General features: G+C 41.7%; 1 protein-coding gene across 1 annotated transcript in view; it reads left to right on the forward strand.

Annotated features, from left to right (window-relative positions):
• The window catches only part of LOC147108646 (cadherin-4-like), a 735941-nt gene extending 721067 nt beyond the window's left edge, over positions 1 to 14874 (forward strand). Inside the window, exons 15-16 of the mRNA XM_086005339.1 lie at positions 10545 to 10709; positions 11669 to 14874. Coding sequence (XP_085861465.1) covers positions 10545 to 10709; positions 11669 to 11875 — 372 coding nt within the window. The 3' untranslated portion in view covers positions 11876 to 14874. The remainder of the gene's footprint in view (positions 1 to 10544; positions 10710 to 11668) is intronic.
• The last annotated feature ends 294 nt before the right edge of the window (positions 14875 to 15168 follow it).

Below are 15168 nucleotides of genomic sequence, written 5' to 3' on the forward strand. Positions count from 1 at the left end.
GGCGTTGACGGTCATGAATAAGCAAGATTACAAAAAGTTATTCAAACATATTCCTCTACGGGATACGGAGATAGTATTGCAGACATACACGGGGCAAAAAGTATACCCCATCGGAAAGATAAAAGTCAAGGTGATACACAAGGGCAAAGAACACCAAGGATTGGACTTATATGTACTACCTGAGGGAGGTCCACCACTTCTGGGACGGGAGTGGATCAGGAAAATAAATATGGACTGGCACTCCCTAAACGCAATAACGGTAGATTCCGGGAAGAAAGATGTCAAACCTGAACGATTGTCCAGAATATTGGATGAGGCTAAAGAGGTGTTCCAACAGGGACTGGGAACACTGAGAGGAATTAAGGCAAAAATCAAGATTGCAGAACATGCAAACCCAAAATTTTTCAAAGCCAGACCGGTACCGTATGCGATACGACCTGCTGTGGAAGCTGAGCTGGAAGGGCTGGAACGTTCAGGAGTACTGTCTAAGGTGGACTGGAGTGAGTGGGCCACGCCCATTGTTCCCGTCATGAAGCGTTCATCGAGTAACAAGCCAGGGGAACTGGGGAAGGTCCGCATCTGTGGAGACTTCAAGATCACAGTTAATCCGGTGCTTCACACGGTGCAATATCCGCTTCCGCGGATTGAGGATATCTTTGCTTCATTGTCTGGCGGGAAACGCTTCACCAAGATAGACCTGGCGCAAGCGTACTTACAGATGGAAGTTGAGGAAGAGTCGCGCCAGTATCTCACAATCAGCACGCACAGAGGCTTGTATCGATATAATAGACTGGTTTTTGGAGTGGCTTCGGCTCCGGCAATTTGGCAGAGGGCCATGGAGCAGGTATTACAGGGAATTCCAAGCACTCAATGTTACTTGGATGATATCTTGATTACAGGAGATGACGATGAGGAACACCTTGCAAATTTGAAACTGGTGCTCACCAGGTTGAAGGAATATGGCCTTCGAGTTAATCGCCAGAAATGTGAGTTCTTTCAGGAACGGATCTCCTACTGTGGTCATATCATTGACCAGGAGGGGGCTGCACAAGTCACCTGACAAGATCGAAGCTGTTGTGAAGGCTCCCGCTCTGGAAAATGTATCCCAGTTGAGATCGTTCCTAGGGTTGATTAACTATTACCATAAGTTTTTGCCAAATCTATCCACGGTGCTGCACCCGCTGAATGCTCTTTTGCAGAAAGAAGTACCATGGAAGTGGAGCGAGGACTGTAAGAAGGCCTTTCGCAAAAGCAAGACATTGATCACCTCAGAGGAAGTGTTGGCTCACTTCAACCCAACGCTACCTATTCGTTTAGCTTGTGATGCTTCTCCTTATGGTATTGGAGCAGTACTCTCACACAAGTTGCCAAATGGCTCGGAAAGGCCAGTCGCATTTGCATCCAGATCATTGACCTCCGCTGAGCGCAACTATGCTCAGATAGATAGGGAGGCTCTCAGCCTGGTGTGGGGAGTGAAGAAGTTTCATCATTACCTGCAGGGCCAGAAGTTTACACTGCTGACAGAACACCAGCCGTTGGTATCCATATTCAACCCTAAAAAGGGCGTTTCCATTATGACAGCGCAACGGCTACAGAGGTGGTCCCTTTTCCTAGGGGCACACCAATATGACATAGAATACAAAGGATCAAAACAGCATGGAAATGCTGACGGTTTATCACGCCTACCGTTGCCAACGGTAGAAGAGGCGCCTACAGTGGACCCAGTGGAGATGTTCCACTCAACCATAGTGGAATGTCTACCAGTAACAAATTCTACGATCGAAAAGGAAACAAGAAATGACCCGACTCTCTCACGAGTCTACGATTTAACGGTGAAGGGATGGCCAGCACATGGCGAACCACTGTTGCCAGCATTTTCGCAAAGAAGAGAACAGCTGTCAGTGTGCCGAGGAACTTTGATGTGTGGATCCAGAGTGGTGATTCCACCCAAACTCCAGCAAAAAGTGCTAAAGGAGCTTCACGAGGGGCATCTGGGTGGAGTGAAAATGAAGAACCTAGCCAGAGCGTTCGTGTGGTGGCCAGGTATCGATGGAGACATCGAAGAAATGACCAAGAGCTGTTTAGGATGCCAAAAGGTCCAAAACGCCCCACCACAAGCTCCTCTGCATCCATGGGAGTGGCCCTAATCTCCATGGCAAAGGGTACATATCGACTTTGCTGGTCCATTTATGGACTCAATGTTCTTAATCGCGGTGGATGCACACTCCAAGTGGCCGGAGGTAATAAAGATGTCCTCCACCACCACGGAAAAAACCATCACAGTATTAAGGACCATATTTGCCAGGAATGGGCTGCCGGAACAGATCTGTTCTGATAATGGACCGCAATTTGTGTCCGAAGAATTCAGGAAGTTCTTAAAAAAACAATGGCGTTAAGCACTACATGTCCGCCCCATACCATCCCGCCACCAGTGGATTAGCTGAAAGGTTTGTCCAGACCTTCAAGAAGGCCATAAAAGCCATGGGTAATGAAGACATCAATCTACAACATAAGGTAGATAACTTCTTGTTGGCGTACAGGAATGCAACACATGCGGTCACAAACCAAACTCCCGCCATGATGTTTTTCAATAGAAGACTAAGATGCCGGCTGGATTTGATCAAGCCAAACATCAGAAGGGACGTAGAGAACCGGCAATTTCAAGGCATGAATGAAAGGCCAACTAGAACCTTCCAGATAGGTCAACAAGTTTTGTCCTGGGACGACCGTACCGAGAAATGGCAGCCTGGAACTATTTGCAGACCACTAGGACCGCTGATGTATACCGTGGACATTGGTGAAAGCATCATAAGGCGCCATGCGGACCAGATCATAGCGTCATCCGAAAAGGGCCAACCTATACCACAACTCTATACGCCTAATGATGAAACAGAGATACCCATAGTATCTACCTCCGATCCGGTGATACTGGAACCAGATGAACCCGACACTGACATTCAAGCCGAATCGACCTTGCCAAAAGAACCTACTACACCACCGAAAACTACTACACCACCGAGGCGTTATCCGGACCGAGTCAGGAAGCCTCCAGAGAGACTGAATCTGTGAACTGTTTTACATTAAGTTGTGTATATATGTTATGATGTTATGTTTAATGGGAAGATATACTGTTAACCTAAAAAGGGAGGATTGTAGTGTATGTAACCGTTACACCTTTAAGAGAACTATTTTAAGGGTTGCACTACTTTATCTTGGCTGCTGTATACTGTAATACCGGTGGTGACCACACCGGTATATAAGTGCTGTGTAAGGATTTATTGGGCAGTTCCGCCCTGACCTTCAACTAGTAAAGACCTGTTAAAGTTTACTCATGTGGTCTGTGTAGTAATTCGCAATATAACACACAGACTTAACACCTGGCACTCGAGAGAAATGCTGGGTTCACGGAGCACAGCTGGCACCCCGCGGGGGGGCTGCACAGAAAGCCGGGGACAGCAACGAGGGGCAGGTGCTGGCAAAATGGCCGCCTGGCACCTCCCCTTTAATTTGCACTGCCCTGGCCACAGTTAGGCCCCTGACCCTGTCGGACATGGCGTCTGGCAGTAGGTCAGGGGGCGCTACCAAAGATCGCGGCCGGGGCGCTGTGCACGGCGATGACGTCATCGCTGCGGGGCGCTAACGGTTACCGCCACTGCTAACCTCCCGCTGAATTTTGTGGGAGGTGCTAGTTGCTTAGCGCCCTCTTAGGAGGCACAAATCAACCAAAATTTTCCCCCTTGAGCTCAAATAATTATCTTCACTGACATTCACACTTAGACCATTCCCAGAGAGTGAATCTTGCTAGCTTCAGCTGGCTGTACTCAGCCTGAATTGGATAGCCCATTCCTAAAATGCGCAAGCATACCTGGTGGGCTCCTGAAGGAACTGTGGACAGGTGCATTGTTCAGACAATCCCGCCTCATTGACTAAGGACAATGCAAAAGGGTAAAAGAAGAATTGTTAACCATAACTAGGGATGGTAATCAGTCAGATATTTAAATATCTGTTGCACATGTACAACTAATTAGAGTATAGCGGGGATAAGAAAGCATTACAGGCTGGCCCCCCTGTAGTTTAGTTCTCTTTGCTATTTTCATTAGTTTGATCGGTATTTCATTTCAGTCAAAAATGGTACCTTGTTTATGTGCTTTCTTTGAACATTCTGTTTGTATTTTAACAACTTGACTCTCAGAACTGTTTTATCCTTTTTTAATTTACTAATGTTCAATGGATTTTTTCTTAAAAATCTAAACAGTATAAAATGAGATGCTATTTATTCTCGTGGTCATGAAAACATTAACATGACAAGGAATAGAAAGAGATTGCCTTTTAAAATTAAATTATGTAAACCGTGGTTTGAATAATTATGATTGAGTAGTTTTTTAATTTAAATTCAAAGACATTGCTCAGTTTGACCCTGGAGATGTTGATGCACAGAAAAGTGCATTGTCTTCATAAATGGCAGGGTTCATTTTCCTGGTCACTGTTGATGCCTTAAAGTTTATCTGTGTGTCTATTTATCTATCTATCTTGTACCTGTAGTGAAAGAAAATCCATGCATGGGAAATGCCAACAAAATCCTGATTGGCCCAAATTTCCCTTTGATAAAAACAGCAAATCACAAACCATCTAAAAACGATACGATCTGTGAAGCAAACCATGCTGATTGGTCAATGGGATAGCTAAGATATTTAAAAAGCACTTTTTGTGTTTTAAAAAATTACTATCTTTAAAATAAAATCACTAGCTTTTAGCGCCATGGATAGGGAATTGGTTAGGAGACGGAGAGTAGGGATAATGGGTATGCACTCAAATTGGCAGGTTGTGATGAGTGGTGTCCCCCAGGGACCTGTACCGGGGCCTCAGCTTTTAACTATATTCGTAAATGAATTAAATGATGGAATAGAGAGCCATATATCAAGTTTGTTCATGACACCAAGTTAGGTGGCACAGTAAGTCGTGTGGATGGGAGCAGAAAGTTGCAAAGGGACATTGAGAGATTAAGTGAGTGAGAAGAACTGTGGCAGATGGAGTTCAATGTGGGGAAGTGTGAGGTCATTCACTTTGGCCCTAAGAAAGATAGGTCAGAGTATTTTCTAAATGATGAGGAGCAGAGGGATTTAGATGTCTAAGTACAGAAATCACTAAAAGCTACAAAAACAGGTACAATTTTTTTTTTAAAAAGCTAATGGAACATTGGCCTTTATCTGAAGGGGGCTGGAATACAAAGGGTGGAGGTGTGTTACAGTTATATAAAGCTCTGGTTAAACCAATCTGGAATGCATTGCCTGAAAGGGGTGGTGGAGCAGATTGAGTAGTAACATTTGAAAAGGAATTGGATCGCTATTTAAAAATGAATACATTGCAGGGCTATGGGGAAAGAGCAAGGGAGTAGAACTAATTAGTAGCTTTTTCAGAGTGCTGGCACAGGCACGATGGGCTGAATGCCCTTCTTCTGTGCTGTATGATTATATGACCCCTTTTAGAGTACTATGTTCAGTTCAGGGCACCATATCTCAGGAAGGATATATTGGCCTTGGAAGGGGTGCAGCACAGATTCACCAGAATGATACCAGAGCAAAAAAGGGTTAAAATATGAGGACAGGTTGCGTAGACGGGACTTGTATTCCCTTACGTATCGAAGATTTAAAGGGTGAGCTAATTAAAGTGTTTAAGATTAAAGGAGTTGATATGATAGATAGAGAGAAATTATTTCCTCTGGTGGGGTAGTTCAGAACAGGAGGTGGGGGCATAACCTTAAAATTAGAGCTAGGCTGTTCAGGGGTGATGTCAGGAAGCACTTCTTCACGTAAAGGGTAATGGAAATCTGGAACTATCTCCCCCAAAAGGCTGTTGAGGCTAGGTTAATTGAAAATTTAGAAACTGAGATTTAGATTTTTGTTAGGTAAGGGTATTAAGGGTTACGGAACCAAGGCGGGTAGATGGAGTTAAGATACAGACCAGCCATGATGTCATTGAATGGCGGAACAGGCTCAAGGGGCTGAATGGCCTACTCCTGTTCCGACATTCCTATGTATATGAAAATTTGCGTTCAGTAAAAAATAGTACCAATGAATAACTGTCAACCACTAACAACCAATTCATTTGCGTATTTATTTTTTCAACCTCCTTTATGTTGGTTCCTCACCCAACCTTCTAAAATTACATTTAAAATATAATTAATACATAAAAAAAAAAAAAATCTGAAACAAATCACTAAATTTACCCATTGTTTACTGGACTTTACCCTGCACAGACCCTGGGAATTGAGTTCAGTTCTATTTCAGTAGCTTTCATTCTTTACCTGGTCTTTCTCTCGTGATACTTCTCAGACCTCCACACATCAGAGTTACTACATTTCTGAGCCTTTAGTACCATTTTTTATTGTCTGTGTGTGGGTGTGACATTGCTACTCCAGCCTGAATTTAGTTTGTTTTTTCCACAGCCTCCCCATTGTTTTCAAGACATGCTTCTGGGCCTCTCCCTTCAATCTTGGTTGCTCCACCTCATCCTATGCTATGTTCCTGGCCTTGCCTAGCCCCTCCCCCTTCCCCCACCACCCCAGCAGTGACTAATATCAGTTAGAAACCAAATTCATTCTTTTCAGTTTTGACCTTTTTAATGAAATAAGTTGATGGTTTTGATGCATTTCTGTTGACAATGATGTTGAAGCAGTTCCATATTACTCATTGTATGATTGAGGGGACTTAAAGACATTTACATTTCCACGGGTTTTGTTAAGTCCATACTATTATGCTAAAAGGGATCAAGTTGAATTTGAGTAGTTAGTAAATTTGCCATAATGTACACAGTGGGATTTCTTGGCATAAAATTTTGATTTCTGGCTTAATATTGTTGTAGTGGATAATTATCTGAGCATAAAATTATAATTTTTCAAGTCTCATTAGGCACTTGCAGTGCAAGATTCTTAATCAATTCTCTATCCAAAACGTTGATTGTATTAGGGGATAATACATGTATTTGTTATGGGGAAGATGCCAAAGTATACTGGACTGTAATCTGGCTTGGCAGACTGGCCAAGTGGCAGTTATATTCAGGACCATTCTATTTATTTAAAATACGTATTTCATTAGTTAATAATGGTACCATTTCAAGTATTTTCCATTGATTTAGGTATTTAGGAATATTTTATCCACTGCCATCCCCTAAATACTGCCAAACTCCAGCCCACCATTGGTGCTACAATGCCCCGACCTCTCCTCCTCTGAAACCCAGGCCCAGTTTGCCTCCAATCCTTAAGTGATGACAGAATGCTCATTCTGTCCTCAAATCCCAGTCCAAGCCATGGGGCTTGAAGCAAGATAACTTCACCCATAAAAATTCCATCCTACAATATTTCTCACGGCCAATTTCCCTCTATCCTGCTTCTAAATAACACCTGATAAATGGGTGCAATCCAGAGGGGAAATGGGTGCTAATTCTTTGCTTCCATTTTGCTTCTGAAGAATACTACACCCAAACTTCCTTGAAGGCCTTTCTGGTGTCTGCACCTGACTGTGCCTGGAAAGGGTGCAGCAATGTATAATCCACACAAATGTATGCCAGAGGGCTTTGCAGTGAGAGTTCCTCCGACAGCATCTGGCACAGTTTAGGAGTAAACAGTCACCATTCTACTGCTTTCTGAGCTGCTATTTAGGTGCTTTGGGGGTGAAATTGGCCCTGAGCAGTAGCTCAAAACGGGAGATGGCAAATCAACAACCCTTCTGAAGTCAATGAAAAAGCACATTGGGCGGGGTGTAAAACGGGCTTCCGATGCGCTATCACTCATTATGCGCTATTGCCTAAGCCAATTTCACCCGATTTCTGTCTTGGAAGGACAGGCTGATATTAAGATAGGTCTTTATTTTTGAATAAAGAAGTTTTGCTGCTTTAGGACTTGTTGCAGAATGGTCTTAGTATTTTACGTCATGATCAGTAGTATGTCACCCCCCATTTTGCAATATAGCTTATTTGGAGGTAAACAAGGAGAGACAGCCATATGGCACATTACATTTAAAAACCACAAGTCAGCTGAAGGTCTTCAAATAAAAGTCCTGGCCCATTCCCAGCTCCAGCAATGCATGATGCCCCCTATCTGTGGTAATGAGAACCTGCAGGAAATCCTGGGGCTGCAGTGGTTCGCCAAGCATGACACATTTCCAGTACTCGACCACATTATTCCCAGGAGAGGAAGATCAGCCTCTCTTTTCCATCATAACTCTTGCTGTTTTAACTTCTATTTTACTTGATACATCCTTGCTAACACTTCTCCTGAGTTTTTTTGCATATATAGCTTATTAAAAGTACTTCCTTTGCTTCATGGCCATAGATGTCCTATGCTGCTAATTTACTATAACATTCATGCGTTCTCCCACCGGATCTTTAGTCACTGACACCAATTTACTCTTTCAGTAACATTAGGCCCAATTTTATCTCTGCCGACCTGACGGGAATGGAGTGGGTGGATAGTTAAATAGCGATAGAATGCATGCTGCTGTGTTCCCGACGTACTTCCGCCCGCTACCATCTTAGCTATGCAGTTTTCGGAGTCGGCCAAGGCGCCCGTCAGTGGCGGGGGGTGGGGAGGGCCTTGTCAATATATGTAAATTGGAGCCCTATTACACAATTAGGACCCCAATGCCATTTCAAATCAGAATTGGGAAGTCCTGGCAGGTGCCCAACTCATCGTAAAACTTAGCAGGTCTACCACAGCAACTGAAGCAGGATTTAAAGGGGCATTCACCTGTAAATAATTGGATCACAGCATCTTTGTGCCATTTGGATTGCCAAGAGAGTTTTCAGCTTCCAGATCGCTTCATTCTCACTTTTTTGCCTTATTACCATAAATAAGCTTTAACTGCTTATCATGGGTGCTATTTTTTGCCAGTTTCATTTGGATAGAGGTACACTTGGAGGAAGAGAAGCAACAAGCTTTAAATATGCTTTGGGAGGGCCACTGGTTATTGCGCACATCAAGTGGGCAGAACGTGATAGGGTGGGCAGCCTGTCAATCATATTAAAATGAGACCCAGCCTCTGCTGCTGGCATCAGAGGAGCTTTCTGCTCACCACACCCACCCCATTCGCACCCGAGTTAAAATCAGGGCTATACTATCACACTTTCTCCCTCCTTTGCATATTTGGGAACTATCTTCACCACTATAAATCTGCTTATATTTCTCTCTCTAAAAAAAAGCTTACCAGTTTATCCAGGGTACGATAGCTAAAACAGGATTTTCACAATTGGATTATTGAACTTTCTGATGATTATACCATTTAAGTGGCTTGTTAAATGCTTGGGAATTGTTAAACAATCATTATTATTGGCCTGTCTCTACTTTTTCATTACCACTAATGAAATAACATTCTTGGGAAACATGCATTCAAAAGCTGTGCATTCCTGTGATTTTGTCTATGAATTAAAGTGGAAAAGTGGACATATCTCCCATTTTTCCCCCCAGAGGAAATTATGGCCCATTCCCTTTCAACTGGCTGGTTAGGCAAAATCAGAGTCAAGGGGTGAAATTTAACCCCCATAAACGAGTGGGTGGAGGCCGGGTGAAATGTTAAAATTTAAAAATCTCAAACCCGACCTCAACCCACCCACTTCCAGATTTAGCGAAGAGGGGACGGGGGCGGGCAGCCAACCCGTTCCCAGGAGGCGGGTTGTCAATTTATGTATTTTCATAAGGCTGGCAGCCTCATATATTTGCAGGTTAAAACCCTGGCCGGCCGGGTTTCCCAGGCCTCAGGAAACCTGGCAGTTTAAGGGAGACGAGGACAGATTAAGGGAGGTTGTAAGTGCCCTTACAGCACTGCTTGTGGGCCCATACAAAGACCCCCCGGGTCGGGGATCGTACCCCCCTCCACGCTCCCAGTAGAAGCTGCAGGCTCCCTACCTGCGGCTGTGGCTGGCTCTAGAGTGTTCCCTACCCGACTGGAAGCCAAGCCCGTCAATCAGGTTGACTTCCGGGCGGGGATCCTGTCGAATAAAAAAAAAAGTTGCACACTGTAGAGTCAAATTCCACAATTTGCGGGGGAAACCCAGAAACTCTGACACCCACCCCGCACCCTCCCACCGCTTACGCAACCCACCCCTGTCGAGATTGGAGCCAAGTTTTCTACAGACTCTTATTTCGGAATGTTGGACTGGCACTAAAGACCCCAATGTTCCATTGTAAAGGGGTGTAACCATGTGATTTTAATATTTCTACCTAAATAACCGGCCATAACTGCAAATTTTGAATATGCATTGGAAATTAAATAACATGTAATCTGCAACAAACATATATGTTCCATAGCTTTTATTCTGTCATGGCATCCACATAACTGACATGCCTGTCATACTTCAGTATGAGGTGCCTAAATATTTGCTTCTGAAATATGTTGTTGTTGAGTAGAAAATATGTGACGCTTGCCAAGTTGCAAGTCCTTTGCTCAGTAAATATTCCAAATTGCTAGCAGCGATGGTATGCCAGAGCTTTTTATTTTAATTTATGATCCCAGAGAAACTCTGTTTAAAGCCAAGGCCACTCTGTTCTGCAGGATTATGACTTGAGCCAGCTTCAGCAGCCAGACTCTCTCGATCCTGTATTGGCAAAGGCTCCTGGGATCAGGCGAGTCGATGAGCGGCCTATCGGTGCTGAACCGCAGTATCCATTGCGCCCAACAATTCCTCATCCTGGAGATATTGGAGACTTCATTGACGAGGTAATGATTGGGGAAATGCCAGGCTGATGTCTATTGCTATGGACAAATAGTAATTAGAATTTTTTAAAGTTAGATTGTATATTATGTCACTATTACTGATGGCAACTCTAAGTCTGTTAGTTCTGTGTCTTTGATAAAGTTGTTAGATTATTCTTATTCTTTTCAGTGGAGAGATTTATTTTCAGTTGAGATAATCTAAATTGTAAGCTTAAACGAAAAGTTAGCATTCGGGTGCATATTTTTTCCATATATAAATCCACAAGATATTAAAGATTGTTGTCACACCGATTCACTTCACATCAAAGTTAGATTAATAATTTGTGATTACTTTGGCGGCTCTGTAGCTGAAGAATTTGAGCACGACTCCCAAGCAGAAAGTCATGAGCTTGAGTTCCAAGGCTGCCTGCCAATCTAACTCTCACCTTAGTTGGATTAGTTTTATCTGTTCTTCAGCAGCCTGCTGCATGAAGTTCGGTATTCAATCATTTAGAGAAAGGTAATAGAAATCTGACATCCAACATTCCTCATTCATGGTGGACACAGAGCACAGTCCAGACCATCCTACCTCTTGTCAGTAAGGGAAGGAACCTGAATTTTGAAACTAGAGGATTGAAGAAAAAGAATGAAATTCAAAGACAAATTCCTGGGCTATTTGAAATAACCATAGCAGAAATTCAGGATACTGGACTCGTAGCTACTTGATACTGTTGCAACAAGTCCAGATTCCTTAGTGCACCCTTGGACAATATCCCCCATCCCCTGTAGTACATGTTGGTTACCCAAAGCATGCTAAACTATTTACAGCAGAAAAAGTTGTGCCCAGGATTTTGTAACTTTGTGACCCTAAAACTGATCAGTTTATATTGTTCATGTTTTAAATTCGATTTTATCTTCCCTTCAGATCATAATAACCTGGAATGTTTGAAAGATTTCATGATTTTTTAAAAATACCTTTACAGGGTCTCAGAGCAGCGGATAATGACCCAACGGCCCCACCCTACGATTCCCTGCTGGTTTTTGATTATGAAGGAAGTGGATCAACTGCAGGATCAGTCAGCTCTCTGAACTCATCCAGCTCTGGCGACCATGATTATGATTATCTTAATGATTGGGGACCTCGGTTCAAGAAGTTAGCAGACATGTACGGTGGCGGAGAAGATGACTAACAGTATACTAGAAGTGAAGGAACTGTACAAAAGATGCAGCTTTTTGATTAATATTCCCTGCTGACCATAATATTTTAGTGGTGTGTTAGGTTTTTTTATTTTAGAACATGAGCTGTTAGCATGAATGCTTGTTGTCTTTGCTGCATATTTTTGGTCAGTCAGCAGGAATATCGCTCAACGTTTGCTTTACAACTAAAGAGGAAAGGCGCTCTTTATTAACTTGAATTTCTTAGTACAGAAGCACTGTTTTTAAAGTGCCTTTTTGGTACATTTTATCGGAGTCCCTCAATCTCAGGAGCGATTTAAATTCAACCATCTATTGATCCCTGGCCCAGTACTGGCTACGAAGAGAAAATGAAAGAATCAGTTTATTTCCACTCTGGTTAATGGACAAATTTTCCTTTTTTGCCTTTTAAACTATTGGTGTAAAATACGTTTAAAAAAATGAACTGTACAGAAACACGTGTATTAACAGCCATGTTTAAAACTGAGCAGGTGGGTGGCTAATCATTACTGTATATGTTGTATAGAGCTTAACATTGAAAGTCTAATTGTCAAGCAGTGTAAAAAATAATGGCAGGAAAAGACATTCTGAAGGGATTGGTTCGTCTTCATTAGTATTAAGGTCATTTTCTTTTAAAATCTGAAGTAGAATGGACATCAGATTAATGTAACTTAATTTTTTTTGAAACATTGATACCCACTTGGTTTCTTACTGTAGCGTGTACATAATGTCGCACAGCTTGAAGCAAACATCACCTAGTTAATGTTATGTGTATAATTGGAGCTTTTTCCTTTTACTTTTTTGCATGTTTTTTTTTATATTGAAAGCGTAGAAGCTCGCATGGCTGTGATTGTTTCAAAGAACAATTTCTTCTCGTGTTGTGTGTTCACATTTCAACACAATCATTGCACAGTTAGAGGAAACTTTTTTTGTAATGGTCAACAGCACAAATATTTTGTATCGTTGTTTGTACCATTTTGTACCAAAAAAAAGGGAAGGTAGTAAAAGTTTTGAATGCGTGTTTCTAGTGCCACTGCAGTTATGGTTAAACTGAGTAACAGCTTTGCAAATTTATTGTGTACCAGAGCTGAACTGGTGCATTTGCTCCTGGCCCCTCAGTGTTATAAATAAAGTTCCCCTTTTAAAACACTGATTTGTTCTCTATTCCTTTCAATGGTTGCTATTTTTGGAGAACATTACTACTGTATCTATAATGATCATTCACCTGAAAGCCTGGGCTTCTTTCAATGGTTCAGATACGGAGAAGGTTCTAATGTATTGTGTATGAGTATATGAAAACTGTAATGTGCCCTCAATAATTTCAAACTATTGGACTTTCAGCTGAATTCTTCTCAAAATGGTCCTGTGAGGTAACCTTATAGCTGACTGTGTGCAGATAGCTGCATGGTGTGGTATTTCAGGCAGATTCATTAATATAAATTATCATCTGTGAAAGCACTGCTTTTGGTCCCAGTTACACATCACCTGGAGTTGTTTGGTACTCGTATGTTAATTTTACCAGTAGCCAAACTTAATAAGAAATCTGATTGAAGTGATGTAAAGTTTGCGTTAAAAGGTAATTCTAATTAAGAAAACAGGTGTTTGGTTTCCTTGTTCAAGTCCCTTATCTGTGTGCCTGTTATAAAATTTGTTTTTCTCTTGCATATAGCTAGTGCAGGCCTGATCTCTCGACCTCTTATCATGTTGTATTTAAAATAATGCAGTCAGAATGACACCTTCTAACAAGCTAATTATTTTAATGACTAACGCTTTAACTCTAATTTTATTTTTAAATAACAACCGAACATACTTTGATCAGGTAACATCAGTACCAAACAATTCCAGGTTCTCCTGAGTTGTCCTAACAATATAGTTCAATTCTAGCTTTACCGGAACACCGATACCGAATTGGTATGTAGAGATGAGTAAGCATCAGTAGTATGGACTAGTTAGAGCCAATCCAAACCAAGCCAATTGAACTCCAAGTCAGACTGTTTTTAATCAAACAAACTGATGTTTGACTATTGTAGTAATAACTATACTCTTCCTTTATGTCAAATTTATTAATATTATAACAAAATAGCTTTAAAAGCAAGTTTAGTTAGTTTTAAGCTAAGTAGGATTTATTCTTGTATAAATATTATGAAGGAGCAACCATTACTGAAGAGCCTTGCAAAGACGTGATGAGCTGTCAGATATAATTTATATTCCACACTGACTGATTTGATAACTCAGAAGAACCAAACCGAGGCCAGCAATGCTGGGAAATACTGTCAGTTCCCAGCTCTGCTGTAACTAAAGAAATCTTTGAGAGAAGAATGTGTCTGAAAGACTTGCATTTATATAGAGCCATATCCATCTCTCTGAGAAACATCTTAAAGGGCTACATATATAACACATTTGAAGTGCAGTAACTATTTTTATGTAGGCAAGTGCAGCAGCTATTATGCAGGTAGCAAGATTCCATCAACAGCAATGAGATGAATGACAAGTAATCTATTCTTGATGGTATTGGTTGAAAAAGAAAGACTTGCATTGATATAGCACCACATCACATCTTAAAGGAATTGCAAAAAGCTTCACTGCCAATAAATTTCTTTTGAAATGTAGTCACTTTATTTTACCGTCAACAAACAAGACAGCCAATGTGTACAAGGAATGCTCCCACAAACAGCAATAAGGTGAATGACCAGTGAATCAGTTTTGGTGTTGGTTGAGGAACGAATGTTGGCTCTTCAAAAAAAAAAAAGTGCCATGGGTTCTTTTGCATTCCCCTCAACTGTCGGACAGAGCCTCAGTTTAACATCTCATCTAAAATTCAGCACCATCAATAATGCAGCACTCACTCAGTACTGCATGTAAGTGTCAGCTTTCACTGTGTGCTCAAGTCCTGGAGGGGAGCTTTGAGCCAATGTCCTAACTCTGGATTATTTTTCAACATTTTCTCTCCTCGGTTCTGCTGCATCTCCTAGACCACCCCCCCCCGCCACCCCCCTTGATACCATGACGTTATACAAATGTTTTTCCTGTTCCATGGTTCATGTTCTTGTATCATACTTTAAAAAAATGTATTTAAAGCTTCTATTAAATTGAAGAAAAATGTTTCGAATGTTCATTAAAATGTGTTCGTGCACAAAAGAAAACTATGGAATATTTATTGGACTCCTGCATAATGCATTCAAAATAAAACTTGAAGCTATAATTAATTATGAAGAATAAAGCCAGAGCATGCTATAGAAAATTTGTCTTTTTCTGTCAATTTTCTTAAATTAAAACAGAAAATGCTGGA

This window comes from Somniosus microcephalus, chromosome 13 (genome assembly GCF_052327205.1).
Source record: "Somniosus microcephalus isolate GS21.2 chromosome 13, FLI_Smic_1.0, whole genome shotgun sequence".
NCBI lineage: Eukaryota > Metazoa > Chordata > Chondrichthyes > Squaliformes > Somniosidae > Somniosus > Somniosus microcephalus.